The 22,567-nt window shown below is 53.1% G+C and overlaps 9 protein-coding genes across 9 annotated transcripts; 5 read left to right on the top strand and 4 right to left on the bottom strand.

Annotated features, from left to right (window-relative positions):
• Nucleotides 1-284: 284 nt before the first annotated feature.
• MDJ1 (putative mitochondrial DnaJ chaperone (Mdj1)) lies at nucleotides 285-2,071 on the bottom strand (the record flags this gene model as incomplete). The annotated part of the gene is made up of 3 exons (XM_046084075.1): nucleotides 285-447; nucleotides 524-1,773; nucleotides 1,877-2,071. The coding sequence occupies 3 exons, from the start codon at nucleotides 2,069-2,071 to the stop codon at nucleotides 285-287; spliced, it is 1,608 nt and encodes a 535-aa protein (XP_045940038.1).
• A 439-nt stretch (nucleotides 2,072-2,510) lies between these two features.
• PIM1 (endopeptidase La) lies at nucleotides 2,511-6,013 on the top strand (the record flags this gene model as incomplete). The annotated part of the gene is made up of 3 exons (XM_046084074.1): nucleotides 2,511-5,478; nucleotides 5,571-5,788; nucleotides 5,846-6,013. 3 exons carry the CDS (start codon nucleotides 2,511-2,513, stop codon nucleotides 6,011-6,013), a joined length of 3,354 nt encoding a protein of 1,117 aa, XP_045940037.1.
• A 3,226-nt stretch (nucleotides 6,014-9,239) lies between these two features.
• Nucleotides 9,240-11,969, top strand: LDX57_002422 (uncharacterized protein; the record flags this gene model as incomplete). The annotated part of the gene is made up of 1 exon (XM_046084073.1): nucleotides 9,240-11,969. The coding sequence occupies one exon, from the start codon at nucleotides 9,240-9,242 to the stop codon at nucleotides 11,967-11,969; it is 2,730 nt and encodes a 909-aa protein (XP_045940036.1).
• Nucleotides 11,970-14,776: 2,807 nt separating this feature from the next.
• Nucleotides 14,777-15,766, bottom strand: LDX57_002421 (uncharacterized protein; the record flags this gene model as incomplete). The annotated part of the gene is made up of 2 exons (XM_046084072.1): nucleotides 14,777-15,148; nucleotides 15,233-15,766. The coding sequence occupies 2 exons, from the start codon at nucleotides 15,764-15,766 to the stop codon at nucleotides 14,777-14,779; spliced, it is 906 nt and encodes a 301-aa protein (XP_045940035.1).
• Nucleotides 15,767-16,348: 582 nt separating this feature from the next.
• On the bottom strand, nucleotides 16,349-16,528 carry LDX57_002420 (uncharacterized protein; the record flags this gene model as incomplete). The annotated part of the gene is made up of 1 exon (XM_046084071.1): nucleotides 16,349-16,528. One exon carries the CDS (start codon nucleotides 16,526-16,528, stop codon nucleotides 16,349-16,351), a length of 180 nt encoding a protein of 59 aa, XP_045940034.1.
• Nucleotides 16,529-16,982: 454 nt separating this feature from the next.
• ATF1_1 (Alcohol acetyltransferase) lies at nucleotides 16,983-18,371 on the top strand (the record flags this gene model as incomplete). Its single annotated transcript, XM_046084070.1, has 2 exons — nucleotides 16,983-17,022; nucleotides 17,071-18,371. The coding sequence occupies 2 exons, from the start codon at nucleotides 16,983-16,985 to the stop codon at nucleotides 18,369-18,371; spliced, it is 1,341 nt and encodes a 446-aa protein (XP_045940033.1).
• A 153-nt stretch (nucleotides 18,372-18,524) lies between these two features.
• Nucleotides 18,525-20,457, top strand: LDX57_002418 (Mob1 family protein). Its single transcript, XM_046084069.1, has 2 exons — nucleotides 18,525-18,877; nucleotides 18,956-20,457. The coding sequence occupies exons 1-2, from the start codon at nucleotides 18,644-18,646 to the stop codon at nucleotides 20,210-20,212; spliced, it is 1,491 nt and encodes a 496-aa protein (XP_045940032.1). The 5' UTR covers nucleotides 18,525-18,643; the 3' UTR covers nucleotides 20,213-20,457.
• A 222-nt stretch (nucleotides 20,458-20,679) lies between these two features.
• HNT2 (HIT family protein) lies at nucleotides 20,680-21,311 on the top strand (the record flags this gene model as incomplete). Its single annotated transcript, XM_046084068.1, has 2 exons — nucleotides 20,680-20,739; nucleotides 20,805-21,311. 2 exons carry the CDS (start codon nucleotides 20,680-20,682, stop codon nucleotides 21,309-21,311), a joined length of 567 nt encoding a protein of 188 aa, XP_045940031.1.
• A 109-nt stretch (nucleotides 21,312-21,420) lies between these two features.
• Nucleotides 21,421-22,548, bottom strand: LDX57_002416 (HD domain-containing protein). The gene is made up of 2 exons (XM_046084067.1): nucleotides 22,387-22,548; nucleotides 21,421-22,312 (listed from the first exon to the last, which is right to left on the bottom strand). The coding sequence occupies exons 1-2, from the start codon at nucleotides 22,430-22,432 to the stop codon at nucleotides 21,675-21,677; spliced, it is 684 nt and encodes a 227-aa protein (XP_045940030.1). The 5' UTR covers nucleotides 22,433-22,548; the 3' UTR covers nucleotides 21,421-21,674.
• Between the last annotated feature and the right edge of the window lie 19 nt (nucleotides 22,549-22,567).

The following is a 22,567-nucleotide window of genomic DNA, read 5'->3' as shown; positions in this document are numbered from 1 at the left end:
ACAAGAGCTGACAAACTACAGACGAAACACCGAATGCTGAGAAGTAGAGAGTCTAATTTTCTAATGGTACATGGTTACTGTACATACAGGATATCCCCAGTCTCTATTGACACCCTCCCAGAAGCAGAAATCGTACAGAGAAGAACCCCCTATTGTCGCCGGCGCTATGATATCTCCAAAAAATCTCCATGAATAATTACATTGTGTACAATCCAGGACCCCGACTCAGAGTCAGGTTGTTCCGACTTTGTTCCACTGGCTGATGGATCCCTTCAGCCCGAACCCTATTTCTTGTCGTCTTTCTTGTCGGAGCCGTTCGACTCCTTGTCCGATTTGCCCGTCGAGCTCTCGGATTGAGATTCGTTCTTGTGGTTCATGAGCTTGTGCCACGCCGACTTAATGAAGCCCTCGCCCTTCGACGAGTCTTCAGAGGTGGCTTCTGATGAACTGCAATTGCGAATGTTATGATTAGCTTTCCTCGCACGTGGCTCTGCATCTCTACCAAGGGAGGACCAAAACTCACCTCTGTTGCCCAACATTCATGATACGCTTGGCAGTCTTGTCGCCCATTTCGTCCGCTAGCACCTCCAGGATAGTTCGTTGGTTGCCGGTCAAGTATTTCGGCATAGCCACCTTGAATTCAACCCTCAGGTCACCCGTGGGGGTGAAGCTGCGGGCTCGGCCACTGAGTTTCTTCATTCCCATTCCAGAGAGCGTGATGCGGTCACCGGTACCCGTACCGGTGGCAACCTTCACCTTGACCTCGCCATCTAAGGTCGGCACGGTTGCCTCACCACCCAGGAGAGCGGTGGTGAGAGGGATGGAAGCAGTGTAGAGAATGTCGGAGCCGGAGCGGCTGAAACGATGATCGGGGGAGACCCGAATAGAAACGAAGAGGTCACCCCGTTGCGTCCGAGAGCCAGGCGCGGCAGAGGCTCCCGTGGGCGGAGCATCACCCTCGCCAGCCACTCGCAATCGCATACCATCTTCGACACCACCCGGAATATCCACCTGAATGGTCTTGCGGTCTCTGACCACGCCGTTGCCACTGCAGGGTCTGCACTCAGATCCTCGAGGCACCGTCATGCCTGCACCACCGCAGGCATCGCAGGTGGCCGCCACCTGGAAGCCTCCCTGCATGAAGTGCACTCTGGTACCAGAGCCGTTACACTGAGGGCACTTGGAGCGCTTGGCACCCGCCTTCAGTCCGTCGCCTTTGCAAGTGCCACATTCCGTGAGGGGGTTGATGACAATGTCCTTCGTTGTGCCCTTCGCGGCTTCCATGAAGGAAATGCTGGTCTGGACCTCGACGTCCTCACCGACCAGAATCTCCTGGAACGGGCTTCGTCTGCCCCGACCGGAGCGACGAGCGCCTCCCGCGAAAGCGCCGAAAAGATCCTCAAAGTTGATATCAGCCGCAAAACCGCCGGGGAATCCTCCTCCGAAGCCGCCACCGAAGCCACCGAAACCGCCCGCACCAGAGAATGGGTTGCCGCCAGCGGCATTAGGATCGAAGCCGCCGTTCTGGTCGAATGCTGCAGAGCCAAACCGATCGTAGTTCTCTCGCTTTTTGGCATCGGAAAGTAGTTCGTAAGCCGTCTGAGCCTCTGCGAATTTCTCCTTGGCGTTAGGCTCCTTGTTGGTATCCGGATGGTATTTCTTGGCCATTCCATAGTAAGCCTTCTTGATATCGGACGCCGATGCGCCCTTCTCTACTCCGAGGGTCTTGTAAGGATCGGGAATTGCTGCGCGGGGAGCGGTCGTGTGGAAGATCTATGCATGTGTTAGCAGACCAAGATGGGTCACTGGCAGGGGGTTGACCGTGGTAGGACCGCAAAAGGGCAAACGGAAAAAAAAAGAAGAAAGGTCGACCTACTCTCGAAGAAGCGAAGCCGGAGTGTTTCTTATTGCAGACATCCTGCGGGCGTTTGTCGGTCGACGAGAGTGTTGAGGCATGGTAGACACGAGTCTGCCCTATCGTCGGGTTCTGCTTGGAGTATCGTTGCGAAGTCCGGAGTAAACGAGCGGGGAGAGCCGCAGCCTTGGGCATTGCGGCAGAAGTAGCGTTCATTGTGAAGGAATGCAGAGAGGTAAGACGGGCAACCAAGCCAGCCACACGCAAAACACCAAAGGGACAGTCAGCGGAAGAAGATGCTTGGAAATCGGGGAGGATGAATTGGCCGGACACCGCCCATAACTATTCGGGACTGAGAGAAGCTTAGAAGCTTCGAGTCTTTCGGCACGAAGAAGTTTGCCGACCGGAGAAACGATGAACCGAGACGATGATGAAAGGCTGCTTCGGTAATCACTAATCAGTCTGTCCGGGACCTCATCGTCCGTCTTCCTTCCTCCCCTCGTGCTTTCTCTCTTTCCATTGTGTCTTCTTGGTGACGCTTCTTAATACTTCTTTAATCCTCCTCTTTCTCTTTATTTCTCATCTCTTCCCCCCTCTTCTTCCCCCCTCCACCTCTCGAATTCCTGTCCCCCGTCTCCCTCCGACATACAGTAGCATGCTCCGCGGCCAGACCCTTCCCTGGAGAGCCGCGCTCCACAAAGCATCGCGTCCATTAATTCTCCGGCCTCTACTCACTTCTTCCAGACAGAATGCCGGTGCTCGGTCGATACTAGCTTCGTCGCACCTCTTCCGATCGCTCCCTCCCTCCCCTCGCACCTTTTCCTCAAGCTCTATCCGGCGGCGAGAAAAACCCCCACCTGGAGACGAGAAGGAAGATCCGGACCAAAAAGAACACAAGGACGGTGACGAAGACAAGGACATCGAGCGGGCCCCCGACTCCCGACGGAAGACGGTTGATCAGTCAGGCAAGCACGGCTCGTCAGAACCCGGAGCTCCGACATCGGCATTTGCGCGGAGGAAAGAGAAGTCGGCTGGCGACAAGGAGCAGCGAGGAGTGGAGGAAGATGCCAAGCAGGAGAACAACTCGGTAGAAGGAAAAGGAAACTCGAATGACTCCCCTTCGCCAATCCCCTCCAGTGGCAGCTCGCCCGACTCCAGACCCAGTGGCGCGAACAATGGCGGTAACGACGACGGTGGCAAGAAGGGCAAGAAGGGCTCCGGCGAGAAAGCCCTACAGAAGCCGTCGGTCCCTGAGGTTTATCCGCAGGTCATGGCCATCCCAATTGCCAAGCGACCGCTGTTCCCGGGCTTCTACAAGGCGATTACCATCCGAGACCCGAACGTCGCCTCGGCCATCCAAGACATGATGAAGCGGGGCCAGCCGTACGTGGGTGCCTTCCTTTTCAAGGATGAGAACGCGGATGGCGATGTGATTCACAACCTTGACGAGGTTTACGATGTCGGTGTTTTCGCACAGATCACTGCTGCTTATCCTCTGCGCGGGGAAGCCAGCGGTGTCACCGCTGTACTCTACCCGCACCGCCGCATCAAGGTTTCGTCCTTGTTGCCTCCCAATGAACCTTCGAAGGCCCCCGCTTCCGAGGAGAAGACGACGGAAAAACGGGGCGATGTTGTGGCCAGCTTCGAGGAGGGAACTGCGGAACTCGCCCCGAAAGACCACTACGAGCCTACGTCCTTCCTCCGCAAATACCCGGTCAGCTTGGTGAATGTGGAGAACATGGGCGAAGAGCCGTACGACAAGAAGAGCGCCATCATCCGTGCTGTCACCAGCGAAATTGTCAACGTGTGCAAGGAGATTGCCAGCCTGAACCCTCTGTTCCGCGACCAGATCTCGGCTTTCTACACCGACCAATTCCCGGGAAACCTTAGCGACGAGCCCGCTAAATTGGCCGACTTTGCTGCCGCTGTCTCCGCAGGCGAGCTGCATGAAATGCAGGAGGTCCTGGAGATCATGAACATTGAAGAGCGACTTCCGAAGGCCTTGGTTGTCCTGAAGAAGGAGCTTATGAACGCGCAGCTTCAATCCAAGATTTCGAAGGACGTAGAAGCCAAGATTCAAAAGCGCCAGCGCGAGTACTGGTTGATGGAGCAGATGAAGGGCATCAAGAGGGAACTGGGCATCGAGTCCGACGGTAAAGACAAGCTCGTCGAGAAATTCAAGGAGAAGGCGGAGAAGTTGGCCATGCCGGAGGCGGTTAAGAAGGTTTTTGACGAGGAGATCAACAAGCTGGCACACCTGGAGCCGGCTGCCTCCGAGTTCAACGTCACCCGCAACTACCTCGACTGGCTCACTCAGATCCCCTGGGGCCAGAAGAGCGTGGAGAACTTCGGAATTCAGCATGCGACTACCGTCTTGGACGAGGATCACTACGGTCTTAAGGACGTCAAGGATCGGATCCTCGAGTTTATCGCCGTCGGTAAGCTCCGTGGAACCGTGGAGGGAAAAATTATCTGTCTGGTCGGCCCTCCTGGTGTTGGAAAGACCAGTATCGGAAAGTCGATCGCCCGGGCTCTGAACAGACAGTACTACCGATTCTCCGTCGGTGGCCTAACGGATGTGGCGGAGATCAAGGGTCATCGTCGGACCTATGTTGGCGCCCTTCCGGGCCGTATCATCCAGGCCCTGAAGAAATGCCAGACCGAAAACCCATTGGTCCTCATTGACGAGATCGACAAGATCGGACGCGGTCATCAGGGAGATCCCTCTTCTGCGCTGCTGGAACTTCTCGACCCTGAGCAAAACTCCTCGTTCTTGGACCACTACATGGATGTCCCTGTGGATTTGTCCAAGGTCCTTTTCGTGTGTACGGCTAACGTTACCGATACGATCCCGCGACCTCTTTTGGATCGAATGGAGATCATTGAACTTTCGGGCTACGTCGCGGACGAGAAGATGGCCATCGCCCAGCGATACCTTGGCCCCGCTGCTCGGGAACTGACAGGCCTCAAGGAAGTCGATGTTAACCTGACGGAGGAAGCCGTGGAGGAGCTGATCAAGTCTTACTGCCGCGAGAGTGGTGTCCGGAACTTGAAGAAGCAGATCGAAAAGGTTTACCGAAAGGCGGCGTTCAACATCGTCAAGGAGCTTGGAGAGGAAGTGCTCGCCGAAGAAAAGGCCCTCACCGACGAGGGCAAGGCCGTGCATGAGGAATCGCAGAAAGAGACCGAGTACCCCGACTCGGTCAATGCCCCTGCCGACCCGGAGAAGTCGACGACCGAAACGCCCCGAGTGGCCCTGAAAGTGCCGGACACCGTCAAGCTCAGCATTGGCAAAGACAGCCTGACGGACTACGTTGGGCCCCCGATCTTTACCGCCGACCGCCTGTACGACACTTTCCCGCCCGGTGTGACGATGGGCCTTGCTTGGACCAGCATGGGAGGTGCCGCGTTGTACGTGGAATCCATCCTGGAGAATGCTTTGTCGCCCGAATCGCGACCAGGTATCGAAATTACGGGCAATCTGCAAAATGTGATGAAAGAATCCACCCAGATTGCGTATTCGTTCGCGAAGTCGATCATGGCGAAGCAATTCCCCGAGAACAAGTTCTTCGAGAAGGCCAGAATCCACATGCACTGCCCGGAGGGTGCTGTACCCAAGGATGGTAAGTAGAAAAATTTTTTAATCCTTTCCTTGCCTTGATTTCTGCCTTCCCCCATACTACCTGGTGCTGGCGATCGTGACTGACGGGACTAGGCCCCTCTGCTGGCATTACGATGGCGACATCTCTACTTTCCTTGGCAATGGACTACCCTCTCGACCCGACCATTGCCATGACTGGTGAATTGACAGTGACCGGCAAGGTGCTGCGCATTGGAGGACTACGGGAGAAGACCGTTGCTGCCCGTCGTGCTGGCGCAAAGAAGATCATCTTCCCAGCGGACAACATGTCTGACTGGCTGGAACTGCCTGAGGTGAGTGATACCACTTCTGTTTCATGTTATCTCTCGTGACTAACTTGACCACCGCAGAATATCAAGAAGGGCATTGAAGGCCATGCGGCAAGCTGGTACTCGGATGTGTTCGATATCCTTTTCGCCGATCTGGACAAGGAGGTGGCCCAGCAGTTGTGGCAGAAGCAACTCGCGAAGCCCCCCAAGGCGAAGTCCAATGAAACCAGCGAGGACGAGCTCGACTGAGCTGCGCTGGCCTCGTCGATATCGATCAACCTTTTGATTTGATTTGGTATATAATTTTACACCCTAACCTTGTACCTTCTTCATTTGTATTTTTCTTTTTGGTCACGTACAGGGCGTTTATGTCTTTCTATTGTTTTTGCGGCAAGCATGGGCGGAGTTTTCTCTTTTTTGAATTTTATATTACTATCTCTTGTCTGGTTTAATCTGTACATCTCAAATGGGTTGGAACTTTTCCTTTTCTAACTTGGGATTTAATGCCTGTGTCTTGTCATTCGGGATGTGTGAATGCGAATGGGAGAGTAAACGAAGGGCCTCGGCCTTGAGACCCGGTGCTTTGCAAGAAAGAAGAAAGAGGGGGACGATAGAAGCAAGAAGACGAAGGAATAGAAGACAGCAACCACTCCGCTCTACGAGAAAAAGAAAAGGAAAATCTAGATAAAACCAAGCGAAGGGAAATGAGTTGGCTTGGGCTGCCCTTGATTGATGGATAATGGATACACCTACCCCTACTACCTACATACTTTTGTCCCCTCCTCCGCCCCTCCATCAGTTTCTTTATCTTGTGTATGTCAATATGTATATCAGACATGATTGATTCAACCTGGATGATCACTCTTTCGTTGCCTCTTGTTATGGCATCTGGCAGAGGAGGGAGAGTGGAGTGATTTGGCCCTCGTTGGCCGAATAGAGATCGAGAACGGTGTCGACCATATTCCAGATACGGGGGGGACGAGAGAATGTATGCATGAATTCCACCCGATATGAAGCGCACTGCATATCTCACTGCATGGGTAGCATCGGCCAGAAGCAGGGGGCGTGGGGGGGCTCGAGAACCATGAGTTGGAGGGATGTCTAGGTAATAGCCTAAGGATTAAGTCCATAGATGAGAGGAGAGAGGAGGGAGGGGTATGTGCATTGTTCTCTGCAGAAACGCATGCCATGGGATGGCAGAGAAGAGATGCAGAAAGGGTTCAGACCTCGGTTGTCCAACTACAAGAGAAACCTGAGTTGTTAGTCAGTCAACCGTATAGTATAGAGTGAACTACGATGATGCCATTCCGTCTGCACGAGTCTCGAACCGGTACCTGCCAACATACTCCGTAGTGCTCCGTCGTGACATCGATAAGCGCAAAGCACCCTCCATACTTTATTTCATTTCGGACTAGGTAATGCCCGTCTTTCTCCGCAATGTCCACGTCTCGAGTAGTTGATACTCAGGCGTGAGTGGTTTGAAGTTTATCCGGTGGTGGTTCCCCTCCCTTCTCCACGAAGTATACAGGGATCAAGGCTGGATGATCGGGGCACAGCTTGCTCCACGATAGGGAAGCTAAAAGAAAGGGTAAGTAAATTCAAATCTAACAAAGAAAGGTAAAGAAGGCTGTGAGGAGATATTGGAGATCAACAGATTCCAGCATCCAGTACGAGTAGGCAAAGTGTCCAAACCTACTACCAAGGTCCATGTACACATACAAACAAACAAACCTACATACTACTCACTGCTAGTTCTCCGTAGAGTCAAGTATCTACTTACCTACCATCCAGTAGGGCAAGGAGGGAGATCAACTGGCCTGGTCGTTGAGGAAATCGATGATTGGACGCATTGCAGACCGTTGAGTTGTTCTATGGAAGCATCACTTTGAAAGTTTATCCGTGAGTCGTCCGTCAGCTTTTAGTTCCCTTTGCCTTTGTCCCCATGTGTTTTTTTTGGGTTGAATTTATTTTCTTCTTCTTCTTCTTTCTTTCTTTGGTACGTCATGTTCATGTTCATCCGATAGATGAAGTGGACGGGGATAGATAAACACTCTTTGTCAGATTGTAGGATGATAGTCGAAGTGACAACTGGCCGTCTTCCTGGACTGGTTTGGCGGGTGAAGCGATACGCTCGGGCAGAGGAGTAATCCATAGGTGGAAGATCCCGAGCGTTAATACTTCATGGTATATCAATCAATCAATCACTGAAGGGGACAACCCTGATAACGACAGACCGGGGAATGGCTGATGTTATTATATCATTTGGTTACGGTAGGACTGCTGGCGCCACCTCATGGGAAGAGAAAGGGAAAAGGGAGGGCTTCGAGAAGGAATTGGGCTGTGCGTCTGCAGGAGTGGAGATTTCGGGATTGGATTGGGTTTTAATTTAATTTATTTATATTCGTTTTATCGTTTCCTTTTCCTGGGATCGCTTTGTCCGACACTAGCGAGACGAGTGACTGGAGAGAAAAAGATGGCTGGGGGTTTTTTTTTTGAATTGTTATATGGAGTCGATACGTCATGGCGGAGTGTGACTCAATTGATCTTGTTAAACTAATAGTTAGCTATTGTTCCTATCCAAACTGGTCAGTTTCGTGAATAAGGAAGTAAATTGTATACCCCTTCAGGCACTGTCAGGCCGCCGTGCAGCCGCCGGCGCGTCTCCAAATCGACGATTCTTCCAGACTTTCTCTTCCTTCTCGTCTCTTTGCTCTGTCCATGACTCTTGTCCACTGTTCGGGGCGGTGAATTCGTCCATTCAGACCTCTTCTTCGTCTGCCTTCTTCAATGGAGTGTTGTCCCTTGACTTCAACCAGCCTCTTCCTCCCTCTTCCCTCCTGCCCCCCTTCCTTTGGGACTCCTTGACTCCTTACCACTCTGACTCTTGGGCAATGCCATCCAATTGATCGCACTCGCTCCATGTCCTCGTTGCGCTTGTCTGCCTTGTGCAACCCGGACTGGGCTGATCGATGCCAGAATTCCCTTAAATATTAATAGAAAAAAAAAGCCTGAAGAACAACTCAAACACTCACCGACTTCTCCGATATTGACGGGATTTTGCTGTGTCCAATCCCCCCGTTGATTTGTCTAAAAAAAAGCAAAGCAAAGAAAAGTTTAATTTTCCACTATTGTTTCCTGATCTCGTTGATTTTATCTCATTTCTTTGGGTTCTCTTCTCTTCCTGTCTATCTCTCTCGCCCTCGTCTCTGTTCACTCCCCTTTCTGACTGTCATTGTGACTCCCCCGCCCCCCTTCTTCCTAGTCAAAGGGCCCCAGACCTTTTAGTCCCGGCGAAACAGAATCCCACACTGCTGATCTCAGGGGCCTAAAAAATTTATCCTACAAGTCCATTTCGCCTCAATTCTTATGGACATCGCTGCTTCGGCCGCCGGGGCGTCCTACTCATTCCTCGCACGACCACTAACAACGACAACAACAACACCGTCACTACTAACTGCCATCCGTGTCATGCCGTATGGCCGTCTCCATCGCAGACAGTTCTTGTAGCCCGAACCGGTCCCTGGGATTGTTGCTGGATCCGGATCAGGTTGAACCCCCTCGTCCCAAACAGAGCATGTGGCATCGCTTGGGCCTGCGCAGATGGCTGGGCCGTGATGATCGCGATTTTTCCTCCCAGCCGCCTGCCGGCTCTGCCCCTTCGGCCAACAACAGTCAGCAACAATCGCCTCGACATCGACACAATCCTCCCAATCCTCACGCCAACAACGCCCCCCTCAACACTAACTCCAACGTTAACCCTCCCCCCAAACCGCACGACACGCTTACCCGTCGACTGTCGCGGAAGGTGGGAGTCGGCCTGCCTCGAGCGACCACGTTCAAGAGGCAGAACTCCGAGCGTCGAGATAATCTAGCCCCCCTCGATCCGGAGCCCCGTCGTGCTGTGTCCGCCGACCGCCGGCGCACGCTAAGTTCCCACTCCCAGAGGAGCAGGTCCAGGTCTCCACAGCCCGCCGTGGACCCCAGATTATCCGCACCCGAGGTTGCCTGGCGCGGCGACCACGCGGACGAGACCACGGTTGAGGAGCTGCCCGAGACGAATGAGGACGGCGATCTCCATTCGGAATGGAACCCTTGCCCCGACGTGACGGATGTTCCCGAAGAGCCACCCGACGATATCATCGAGATGGAGCTGGAGAAACGCTGGATTCTGAACCTGAGCATGCACTTCCGCGACCGCTCCGAGCGTGAAAAATTCTTCGTCACCTACGCCGAAGCCCCCAACCGATGGCGTCGCGTCACCATCTCCTGCGACTACCGCGGCGCCCCTCCCGATTCCCTCGAGCAGGATCTGAAGGAACTGCGCTACCAGCGGGATAAATGTGCCCGCATCTACGAGTCCATCCGCGAGTCGCTGCCCGATATCCAGTTCTACGACACCGTCACCAATCTGAAGCTGGAGACTCGCGACGGACGCTTACACGTGCACGTCACCGAGGACGTCAACGAAATAATCCCTTATCCGCCGGCCTCGTGCATCGGCCACTTGCCGGAGGCTCGACTGGTCCCTGAACAGCGCTTGCATTTCGAAGCGCATCTGTCGGGGTTTGTCTACAATGTGCGCTTGGATGGCAGGTCCTTCATCAAGAAGGAGATTCCCGGACCGGACACGGTGGATGAATTCCTGTATGAGATTAACGCGCTCCACGCATTGCAGGGCACTCCGAATGTTGTTCAGGTGGAAGGGATCGTGGTCGACGAATATGAAGAGATGGTCAAAGGCTTGCTCATCAGCTTCGCCGAAAAGGGAGCCCTGGTGGACATCCTGTACGAGAACCGGGGGCTGATCTCATGGGAACGACGCGAGCGCTGGGCCCGGCAGATTGTGCAGGGTTTATGTGAGATCCATGAGGCGGGTTACGTCCAGGGAGACTTCACGCTGTCGAACATCGTGGTTGACGGCAATGACGACGCCAAAATCATCGACATCAATCGCCGGGGTTGTCCGGTGGGATGGGAGCCCCCGGAGATTGCGGCAAAGATCGAGAGTAACCAGCGCATTTCGATGTACATCGGAGTCAAGACGGATCTTTACCAATTAGGCATGACCCTGTGGGCTTTGGCAATGGAGGAGGACGAGCCCGAGCGCCAGCCCCGACCCCTGATTCTGGACGAAGACCGAAACATCCCGGATTACTATCGACGAGTCGTATCTATCTGCTTGAGCCCGACGCCCCGCCACCGCCTCTCGGCCAAGGAGCTTTTGCATTTCTTTCCCCGCGACTCGATGATGAGCACCGGGCAGCCGGCTCCCATGGTGCAGCCCCGACACATGGGAGTTGGCTTCGGGCTGCACAACGGCGCTTTCCCGTGGTACAACCCCCGCGCCATGGCGGCTCCTTCGGCATTCTTGCAGCCCCGACCGGCCCCCAACGAATTCACGGAGCCCCAGGCTCTTTCAGGGGGTGGATACGGATACACTCCGCAAACCGACGAAGATTTTCATGGATTGGGACCGCTGCCCTCTGAGGGCTACCGGCCCGGTGACGAGGAACGCCGGGACAGCGCGATTGACGAAATGGGTGTGAGGGGTGCAGAAAATCGACTCGATAGCAAGGAGGGCTTGATGTCCGTCGTTGGCATCGATGGAGACGAGCGATCGTCTTCTCTTGAGTCCACCCGTTTAGCACGGTTCGTCGACTCGGCTCCACCCCTTACGGACTATGAAGACGGCCAAAGGCTCCCGGACCTTGTGTCGGACGAAATTGACGTCGACTTTGATGTTGAAATGAATCCGCTCTACCATAGACCCTCTATGGATCGGTCGGCTGACCTGTTACCGTTCCCCGTCGATCCTCTGTCCGAAGAACTTGCCGGCGTGGGCAGCCACCCGAAATGCTCCCTGGGGCCTAGGTCCCCGAATCACTCGCCGCCGCTGTCTTCTGCAGCCACCCAGTCGACCGATCCGTATTCCGCGCCCGGGGCGGACTATAGCCATGCATTGATTCGAGACCAGGATTGGGCGGGCCCATCACGTTCAGTATCTTCCCTACTGCATTCGATGCTCCCGATCAACCCTGCCTTCAGCATATCCGAACAAAAATTGCTCGAAACTCATGCGGATCGATTCTCACCATTGAACATCCGATCAGCCTTGGGATACTCTCGACAAATACTGCAAGAACATACCTCTAACCTTAGCGATTCACATCTCCCGATCAACCCAGCATTCGAGGCATCTGTATGACCCGAGATGTGCCTCAGAATTATATAATGACATCAGCCGAAACTACCAAAAACCAAAAGTGATTTTGCCTTTGACTCGGACAACCATCTCATTGTCTTGTTCATCATGATTATTTATTTTTTCTTTTTTACGGTCCTTCAAATGGGGGCCCATCTGCGCGATACCCTTTGACAATTCTGCGCTGTACAGGTACCTTTGACGTTGCTTCACAGTTTGCGAAAACGAGCATCCGCACGAGTAACGGCGAAACTGGAGTTAAAACTTGCGACTCTCGGATTTGATTTTTTCTTCCCTTTTTCGTTTTCCTCTATCAATTTGACTTTGAAAAGAAACATGGGTTCGAACCCACTCCTCTCGATCCACTTGCAATTAAGACTCCGGAAGCAGATGATTTATTTGCTGTCTATTTGAGATATAGCGACATGAGTACTTATTTGCTCTTTTGCCTAAACTTTACGACTTATGAATTGGTGGCCTTGTTTATTCTTGTCGTTGATCTTGTGTCTGTTTTTGGATTGTGGTTCTTATTTGTTTTCTTGTTAAGTGTCGAATTGTTTGGAAACTTCATGTATATTGAATTCATGTTGATAATATTTTCTTCATAGCTTAGCTGTATTAATTGGATATATTCATTGTGTGGTTTTCGTGTTTTTCTTGTTCGATTGGGTTGGAAAGTTTCAAGATATATAGATAACAATAGAGGAGCCATCTTAACAATCAATCAATCAGAATGCTACTAACCTGTGAAGCCTACCTGGTCAAACGACAGGCTATAGGCTATGCAGTCCTTTCGCCGATCGAACTAGTATCCTGTGCTCCGTACGCCCTATAAACCCACAAATGCAGTATACAAACCAAGAAGCAAAACACAACCAAAGCAGCTTGTCACGCCCGCCGCGTGTCTACCGCGCCTCTCTGTAGACGCTGCACACCCCTTCTGCCCCGTTCTATGTAGATGTTGCTTCTGCACGCGTCCCTGCGGCCGGATCAAGGCCCTGATCGGCCGCTCAGAGCTCCTCGTAACCATCGTCTTCCTCGCCTAGACCAAGCCCTTCAAGCAGGGTGCTGGGCTCCGGAGCCTCGTCCTCGTCCTCCCCGCTCAGCTGAGCGAGGCAAGAACCATCTTAAAACACCAGAGGGCTTGTATGGAGCGAGAGCTCAAGAACCCAGCGCAGGGCCACCCTCAGTTGCCATATTCCGGGTAACCACGATGCGTGACTGATCCATATCCCAGCGCAAATCGGCGTTTCCATTCTGTCCCGGGGGCACCTGACCCTGGCCATACGGGTAAAAGTCTCTTCTGTAGAAGATAATGGTCTGAGGCCATATAGGAGGCGGACCCGGGAAAATGACCTATGATACATAGAAAATTCACCTTGATAGCATAGTAGTTCTTGAAGATTGGTGCTTGAGTCTATAAAGTATGTAATGTACCTCTTCGGGGGGATTTGTGTCTCCCAGAACGGAAAATCTGAGCTTTTCCAGTGACTGTTTTGTTCTCTAGCCATATCTTCCTGTCGTATAGGAGTTTTGGATCGGTTTCTCAGATCCCGATTTCGATGACTACGCAAGGCCGGTCCGTGTTATCGGTGTGTATGAAGGCTAAGTCTGGCTCTTTATAGCAGCCAGTATGTGGCGTCTTGAATGAGTCGAATGCTATATGTCACATCTTGTTAGTATACAGTTCCGTTGAATAGGATAGGATAGGATATCAATATACTGACCTGGTATTTGATATTGTCAACCTCTCCATGAGAAAGGAACCCTCTACGATCTGCATTCAGCATCTGCTTTGCCGCCCACGCCGAGCCGGACTCATGCCAACTTGACATATAGAGTTCCAACAGAGGCCTGGGATGAGATAGCAGGGTGTTTTGGCTTCGACTTCGCCGTCTTCAGTCAAGCTTCGGGCCACTAATGCGCCTGATTCAGCGGGAATGGTTGGGAAAATTCAAGACTGGACTCCCCGGTCCTTTGCTTGATATGGTGGACTGTTTTCTGGTGGTGTTTGCGGCTGCCGGGATTTACTTCTAAGCAGGCATCTAGACTGGGTCATGGCTTCACGCTTCGATTCAAGTGAAGACATATTAGCTGCTGGAAGTGAAGATGAAGTGGATGAAAGAGGGATCGTAGTTAATAGAGGAGAGAGAAAGTTCAAGAAAGCAGAAGTGAATAAAGGAAACTTTCCAAGACAAGATGTTCATAGGATTTGACACCTTGTATATACATACATACCTGCTAGACACTGTCTTCTACGAGATCCTACAAGGCAAAACCGCAATTGCAAGGTAGCCGTTTAGTTGGTGTGAGATCCCCATAACTATATACTGGCTGTTACAAAAGAGCCAGACTCAGGCCTTTATACACGTCGATGACATGGACTGACGGGCCTTGCGTGGTCAGCCATAGAGGTCGAGGTGGTGGGGGTTTCAGAGACTTATCCCACGATAGTATATTGTTATTGTGGTTGACTACTGCTCCCGGTTTATCGGGGTGCTCACTTGTGAAGTGGTAGATCACCTCTACATGTTCGGGGATCGGATACATAGCTCAGGTGCTCTGGTGGCAGCCCAGCCAGCCAGCCAGGATTCCCCGGCCGGAATGAAGACGACGAGTGGCGTTGGGACATGGATAGGCTACGCGTCATGGGGACAAGAAAATATGGCAACTGAGGGCCTAGACCCTGTGTTTACATCTTGAGCTCTCGCTCCATGATATATTCATCTGGTATGTGGATATGGAACCTCTATGCTCTCTATATCCTGCTGCACCACTCACTCACTCACCCAGCCAACCAAATGAGGAGCTTAATCCCTCGTCAAAAACTCCTCGAAACTCCGCTGCCACGCTTGTGCATCCTTACCAAGTCTCAGTCCAATCAGCACGATCTTACACTGCGTTTTCTTATTCTCGGCCTCGCCGTCGCCCGAGGCCGAAATTAGACCGGCATCCTGGATCTCAAAGATCGCGCGCACGGCTTGGATGATCTTATGTGTTCCGTCGTTGAGAACGAGGATGCCTTTTAGACGGTGGATGTCAAAATCTGTGGGGTGGGGTTGAAAGGTTAATGAGGACGAGGGGAGGGTGGAGTCCCAGAGGATGGATTGCAGCCAGGCGTCGACTTTGGGGACTTGAGAGGGGGAAATGGGAGGTGTGGTGATTGCAATTGTTGAGATTGCCTTTTCATGAATAAATGAGAGGTTAGCATGATAGAAGACATGACAAATGACTATAGCTTGGAAAGGAAAGAACGCGAATCTTACCGGGTCGATATGACTATGTCCCTTCTCCCCGAAATCTATACTAGCCAGATGATCATACGCATGCAGATCTAGTACAACACCCTCGATCTGCGGCGTCTTGCTATGATCTGTCACATGGATCTTCGCGACGGCGTTGATGCCCAGGATCCTCTCCCGCACGGCATCCAGCTCCTCCTGCGTGACTAGGTCCGCCTTGTTCAGGATAATGACATCGGCATGCGAGATCTGCATATGAGCCATCGATAGAACGGGACCGTTGTGCTCGTGGTCATGCTCCCCATCAGGCTGTGGTGTCTTCTGAAGCTGTCCGTCTTCGTGACTCGACACCTTCTCTTCCGGTGCCGGCTCATCTAATAGTCTAAGAATGTTCTTAGCGTCGACGAGAGTCACGATGCCGTCGAGGTAGATCGAGCTGCCGAGGTTATCGTCGACCCAGAACACTGGCGCGATGTTGCCCGGGTCTGCGAGGCCGGTCGTCTCAAGTAGGATGTAGTCGAATTGGCCGCGACGCTCCATTAACGATTCGATGGCCATGACGCCGGAGTCTCTGTCCTTATTGTTAGATCACTCTTACTTGCGTGCAGCGTTTATGTATGTATGTAGATGTCCGTAACAAGAAACCAGAGGGGGGAGCTCACTTCACCGAGCAGCAGATACATCCGTTCCCGACCTCCATCCACTCGGTCACTTCCTGGCCGTCCTGGTTGACAGTCAAAGGCTTTTCGATATCGGATGCTGTTGGCGCAAGACACAAAGGGACTGGTTTAGCCTAGGACTTCTCAACCGACTACAAATGCGAAACGAATCTGTCTCGTACGTGGAGACGGGGATGGAAGAGGAGAGCTTACAATCTCCAAACTCTACAAAGGATTTAGTACATGGACCAACAAGAACCGCAACGTAGCATTTCTACAGAGATAAGATAAAGAAAGGCGAGAATCAAACCAACCATTCATGATAACAGCAATCTTCTTGCCATGTTTCTCCGTTAGGATATAATTCAGTAGTGTCGTTTTGCCGGCTCCGAGATACCCTTTAGATGGGAATTGATACCATTCCTTCATTAGCCAGGTTCCTTACAGCCTAGTCCTCTCCTTCCGTATCCCTAGAACCAAATCACGCGTATACATATAACGGAGATGGATAAAGAGGGATGGAACGCGTACCGGTGACGAGCGTGATCGGCACGCGGGGGAGATCCGATGACGTCGGTTCGGGTTGGGGCTTCTCGTTCTCTGGGAGTTCGGAAACGTCGATGAGCTCGGGGGGAGCATCTTCGTCTTCTAGATCGATCATAGTGAGTTGGATAGATGGGGAGGTGTGGAAAAGATTACACGGAAAGAGAAGTATAAGAGAGAAGGGTAAAGGAAAGGAAATATGGAGGCGATGGAGGAGGGGGAGAAAGTGGGTTTTCTGCTTGTCTTCTCCGGTTTCCTGTTCGGGTAGTGTCGGCTTTAACTTTGTTGGTTCGCGTGGGGTATGTGACTGGTAACTACACGGAGTATATCTCGGAGTTACGTTGGACCTTGCCTGTTGGTTCTGTCTACCAAATGCGTCGATGAAATCTCCGGTCCTTGCTCCCCGCGCGATGCACGTCACCCCGCTCTTGTTAGTGACTCGGCTCCCTGACCCGGACGGGTGCCCGGGCCGAGTGTTCATGGTATATAACTGTTGGGATTGACCAGAGGGATCAGGGACAGACAAAAGTTAGTATCAAGAGGAGATCTACTATTGCATTCATATGCTGAATATGGAGTACTCGGGGAATTTGCGTCGTTGTCGACCTTTAGGTGAGTGGGCTCTCAGCAACCTCGCTATAGTAAACTGAACAAGTACAGGTCCTATAGAGCAGTACTCTGCCTTTCGCAGCCATCTGGGCATTTATCTCAATGTCTGCGTCACGGCCATCTACCAGAGGGAAGACGAGAAACCCCTAAAGCCAGCATTGTTTCGTGCCCTTGCGGCAGTAATTGGAAAGCATCCGATCCTCTCGGCTGTTCCAGTGGATATCTCAACGGGACCTCGATTCGCCCGTTTAGATCAGATCGATCTAGACCAAGTGGCCAGCTTTTCTGAGGTCCAAGGATGTACGGACAGCAATTTCGCCCTGGATCAGATGCTGGAAGACCAGCACAACCGCCCTTTTCAGCATCGCCCGCGGACCCCATTCTGGAGGGTGCGCGTGTTGGAAAACCCGACCGATCGTGCTCGGTTCATTCTCTGTTTCTGTTTTCATCATGCGTTAGCGGACACAAAGAGTGCTCTTGTCTTTCACGAAGATCTGGAACACGAATTATCCAAACCTGGAGACGGCGCGTTCGTTACCATCGTCGCGGCATCCCAAGCACCGCTATTGCCCAATATAGAAGCCATCCACAACCTGCCAGTCTCGCCAGAATACCTTGCCAGCCAGCAGCAGGATAGCCTCCGTATCCCGGAGAATTGGAGTGGGGCTCCGCAGAAACTGCCAGTTCGCACGAGGGTCGCCTCCATGTGGATCCCCTCGGCGACATTAGCGGAAGTAAAGCAACATTGCAAAGACCAAAAAACCACTGTAACGGCTTTGCTCATGTCGTTGATCGCAAGGTCGTTCTTTCATGTCCTACCAGCAGAGTATACCAGTATACAAGGGGATTCTGCCATGTCCCTGCGCCACTTCTTACCCTTTCCGATCACCAGTCAGTCCATGGGCTGCTACGTCGGAACGTTCAGTGAGCAATACAGAAGAACATCGGAATCAGTATGGCAGGATGCGAGACGGACAAAGATGACTATCGACCGGGCCGTTGGGACACAGGGTGCCGATATGCCCCTTGGGTATCTAGGTCATGTTCCGAACATAGCTCAATGGTTTCTTGACAAGATCGGAAAACCGCGAGCCGCGGGGTTCGAACTGAGTAATGTGGGATTCCTGCAGAGTGAAAGGAGTTGTCATCGATATGGCATCCAAAGCTTGCTATTCAGTCAAAGTGCCGGTGCTTGTTCAGCCGCCGTCAAGATTAGTGCGGTGACGGGACGGGATGGTAGGATGGGGGTGGCATTTTCGTGGCAAGAGGGTATTGTGGCAGATAACGCGGTGAACGAGGTGATGCAGACGTTGGAGAGACTGGTGGAGGAGATGGCGTCGAGGAAGGATTAGGGAGTAAGGGAAGAAGGAAGAAGATACATGTTTATAGTAACTGAAGAATGCGGAGTGACGTCCAAAGCGGGCGACTAGGGCATAGGGCACCGGCGGTCATGGGCCAAGGTCCGCCGGCGTCTTCCCAGCTCCGCTTTGGCTCCATCATCAGCGGCTCGTCTCTCCTTTATTATTGTTGCTACCTCCGTCCCCGTCAGTCTTTTCAACTTCTCATCCCTTCTTCTTCACTCGTTCATCCTTTTTGTTTAAGCTTTTGTTTTTGTAACTTCACAATGGCTGCTGCGGGAGTTACCCATCCCAGCTCCCCGCGCCTCCCCAGTCCTCCTCCGTTTACTGAGGTGCAGATCGGCCCTAAGTCGCCTTCGGTCGGCGAGTCCATTGGCAAGGATGCAGAGCATTACCTAGGTGCATCTCACGGTGCCGACGACGGCTCGACTCGGAGAATTCGACCGGGAACCAAGGCTGTGGATATGGCAGTGGGCCCTCCATTGATCCCTCTCTCGCAGGTCAGTTCATCGTTGTAAACAAAAACAAAGTCCGAGTGCGCATTTCCCGCTGACCTGGTCTTTTCTCCGCACGCGCAGCTTGACTCCCCCTTTCAACTCCAGGAACATCTCAAGGCGCTTTACAACCATTACACGAGACCCGAGGGAACCGACATTGTCGTTCCGATCAGCCGGGATGTTGCGATTCAGCTTGCCGAACCCCCCGAGGGCATCGACCGGTCGCTTTGGCTGTACGAGCTCTGCCGTTTCCTGACCATGAAGGTCAACAACCTGATCATCGCCTTCTTTGCCGAGAACCCTCCCTGTTCTGCCCAAACCTGTCCGGAGATGCGAGCGTCCGAGTGGCAATACCTCTGCGCCGTCCACGATCCGCCCAAGTCCTGCTGCGCCATCGATTACTGCTGCCACACCCTCGACTGGGCGACCACCGTTCTTACGTCGCCAAAATACTTTCCCAGCCGGTTGACCTTGGGATCGGAGGCGGGCGGCGGACCGCAAGCCAGCATGCGGCATCTGACCAACATCTTCCGTCGGCTCTACCGGATCTTTGCACACGCGTGGTTCCAGCATCGTGAGGTGTTCTGGCAGGTCGAGGGTCACGAGGGGCTTTACATCTTCTTCAAAACCGTCTCTGACATGTACAGCCTGATTCCGGAGGACAACTATACCGTTCCTGCGGAGGCGGAGGGGGTTGATGCGCACCAGCCGGCCGAGCAGGCAGATGGGCGCCGATTGACCATACTGCGGAAGGACAGCGGCGGATCCTCGAACACATCGCTGGAAGCTATGGAGCCGTCATCCATCAGCACGGGCGCAACCACTCGACGTCATAAGAACAGTCCCTCGACCAGCTCGCGGGTAACGACCATCAGCGAAAGCGCTGAGGACGACGAGCAGCATCCGAAAGAGTCCCCGCAGGCGGCGACCGAAGCTGCTCAGAAGGAGCCGGAAGAACCAGAGCCGGAGGAGAAACTAGAGCCTGAAGCGGAACCCGAGAAGTCCGAATCCCAGTCGGAGGTCCCTGCACAGGAGGCCAGCGAGGAACAGCCGGGACCTAGTGAGGACACGTCAGTGGATGCCGATGGGTCCCAGGTCACCGTCGCTGAGGTCCCGGAGGATGAAGACGCCCCCAAGGCACCCGAAGAAAAGCCCGAGAGCAAGGAACAGGAGACAACCGAGCCTAGTCCCGAGGAACCGAAGACGGAGGAGGTCCAAGGTGCGACTGCTGCACCTGTCGAAACCTCGAAATCAGAGCCAGAGTCGGACCCAGAGAAACCGACCACTGCGCCGGAGGAGAACAAAACCGAAACCGAGGCCGCAGCCAAAGAGACCTGAGACGTCATCCACCCCTGACAACACTTTCACCTTCTTCTTTTCGCTTCTGATGTCATATGATGTGCCTGTACTATGCTTTTAATAATGATGCGTGTTTTGCATTCGTGATGTTGATTTTGATGACGTTGATCCATTCACGGACTGGGATGAGGAAAAGGGTACTGATATGTAATATATGATTTGAGTCCTGATTTCAGTGATTAATGATACCCATACCTTTAATCTGGCCTTGATCTGTTACCTACACCGGTGTAGTGTGTAGTAGTTTGATGTGGAGATTAATTTGGAGAAACATAGTTTCTGCCTGACTGCTTGCAGCGACGTAAATCCGCACCGCCAACTTCTCCGCGGAAGAGCTCCGCCCGCAATCCTCCGCCATCCTACAGTTCCCCAGACACCCAAGCTCAATACCTGCCTACATACATACATACATGTCCACCAATTCCTCCAACCCCGACACCACCAACATGTCCGCCGCATTAAAAGGCGCCCCGATCCACTTCGGTCCCTTCCTCGTAACCTCGCAGGTACCTTACCCTGACCCCAAACCCACCCACGCACTCATCCACTAACGAAACAACCCCTAAACCAGGTCTTCCACCAAACCCCGCTCACAATCGCCCTCGTGAACCTCAAACCCATCCTCCCAGGGCACGTCCTGATCTCACCACGCCGCGTCGTCCCCCGCGTCGCAGACCTCACGCCCTCCGAAACAAGCGACCTCTTCCTAACAGTGCGGCGCGTAGGCCGCATGATCGAGCGCGTCTACGGCGCGAGTAGTCTCAACATCGCGGTCCAGGACGGGGTGGATGCGGGCCAGAGCGTGCCGCATGTGCACACGCATGTGATCCCTAGGAAGAGGGCGGATTTGGATCATAAGGGCGGGACGGACGCCGTGTATGATATGTTGGATGGAGAGGAGGGGGATGTGGGTGCTGCTTTGAGGCAGAATCAGAATCAGAGACAGGAGGAGGAGGGGAAGAGGGGGAGGAGGTTTCCGGTCGTGGATAATGAGGAGAGGAGGCCCAGGAGTATGGAGGAGATGGAGGAGGAGGCGAGAATGCTGGAGAGGGAGATGGAGAGGGAGGCGTTGGATTGATTGATTAGAGTGGGTTGAATAGACCGGGTTTACAAGGTGAAAGTGGGCTAGAGATAGATACCTTGTGATGACTATACTACACAGATATTCATGTGATAATGACACTGATACTTGCAAATAACCACTGATTGAACTCTATGGACACTTATCTATGTATCAACCAGCCCAATTCATCGGAATCACATCACGATGGTATCTAATCTAGAATGGCTCACCAACGCCGCCACCGATTTTGGTGGTATGGAAACAGATAACAATGTGAAAGAACACATAAGAAAACTCGTAACGACAATGCAACGTCAACGCCATCAACACATGAGTCTCATGCAAACAAGCATATGCCCCCCTGAAACCAAACTCCGTCTATGCAGATGCCTGTTCAGCCTTCGCCACCTTGCTCTTCCAGAACGCCTCGCGCTCCTGCAGCACCGTGGCCGCCCACTCCTTGATCTCGGGCAACTGGACCTTGCTCGCGACGTGGCAGAACTCAGAGAGATCCAAGTCATGCGTGCGCTCATACTCCACCATCTGCAGCAGGAGCTCCATCTTGTCGATATCGTGCACGAACTTCGCCTCCAGCGTCACATTCTCCTCATACTCCTGGAACACCTTCAGGATGTCCGCGCCCGTCAACATGCCGCCGGGGACGCCGCCCAGCAGATTCTTCGAGATGTAGTCCATCACGTCGGCCTCGCGACGGGCCTTCTCCGACTTATCCACCTTATCGACGGGAGTGATGTCGCCGACCAACGACTCCGCCATGTCGTGGATCAGAGCCATCTTCATGCAGTGCGGCAGGTTGAGTTGGGGGGCCAGCGCTGGCGGGGCGAGCATGGTCATGACGGACATGCGGTACATGTGGTCGGAGATGGATTCGCCGGACGTGATGCCGAACCGGCGCCAGCCTTCGCGCTTGGTGGTCTTCAGGCGTTCAAGCAGATGGAAGAAGGGGACGGGAGAGGCAGAGTTCTCCTCTGGAGGGTGAGGGAGGGTGGAAAGCACTGGATTAGGGGGGTTTTGTTAGCATATTTGCAATCTTGGCTTATTGGAGGGGAAAACCCTGAGGGGTCTTTACCGGACTGAGTGGTCCAGAGGGGGTTGGAGGGGTTTTCGGAGCCCATGATGGCGGTGAAGAAGTCAGCGAGACGGTAAGGAGAAGACTGAAGAGGCAAAGGAGCAGGATGAAATCCCCAATGGGCGAACGAGAGACGGAGGAGGGGAGATGGAGAGACTGAGAGAAACAAGACAAAAAGAGA

Source organism: Aspergillus melleus (genome assembly GCF_016097325.1).
Source record: "Aspergillus melleus strain CBS 546.65 chromosome Unknown contig1, whole genome shotgun sequence".
Classification (NCBI taxonomy): domain Eukaryota; kingdom Fungi; phylum Ascomycota; class Eurotiomycetes; order Eurotiales; family Aspergillaceae; genus Aspergillus; species Aspergillus melleus.
This window is presented reverse-complemented; position numbering and strand designations above follow the sequence as displayed.

Excerpts from the sequence above, each read along its gene's own strand:
- LDX57_002416 (XM_046084067.1), bottom strand. The coding sequence starts at position 22,432 with ATGGGCTCCGAAAACCCCTCCAACCCCCTCTGGACCACTCAGTCCG. Across the intron at positions 22,313-22,386 it reads CCTCTGGACCACTCAGTCCG|TGCTTTCCACCCTCCCTCAC; the intron begins GTAAAGACCCCT and ends CCCCTAATCCAG.
- LDX57_002418 (XM_046084069.1), top strand. The coding sequence starts at position 18,644 with ATGGCTGCTGCGGGAGTTACCCATCCCAGCTCCCCGCGCCTCCCCAGT. Across the intron at positions 18,878-18,955 it reads CATTGATCCCTCTCTCGCAG|CTTGACTCCCCCTTTCAACT; the intron begins GTCAGTTCATCG and ends CCGCACGCGCAG.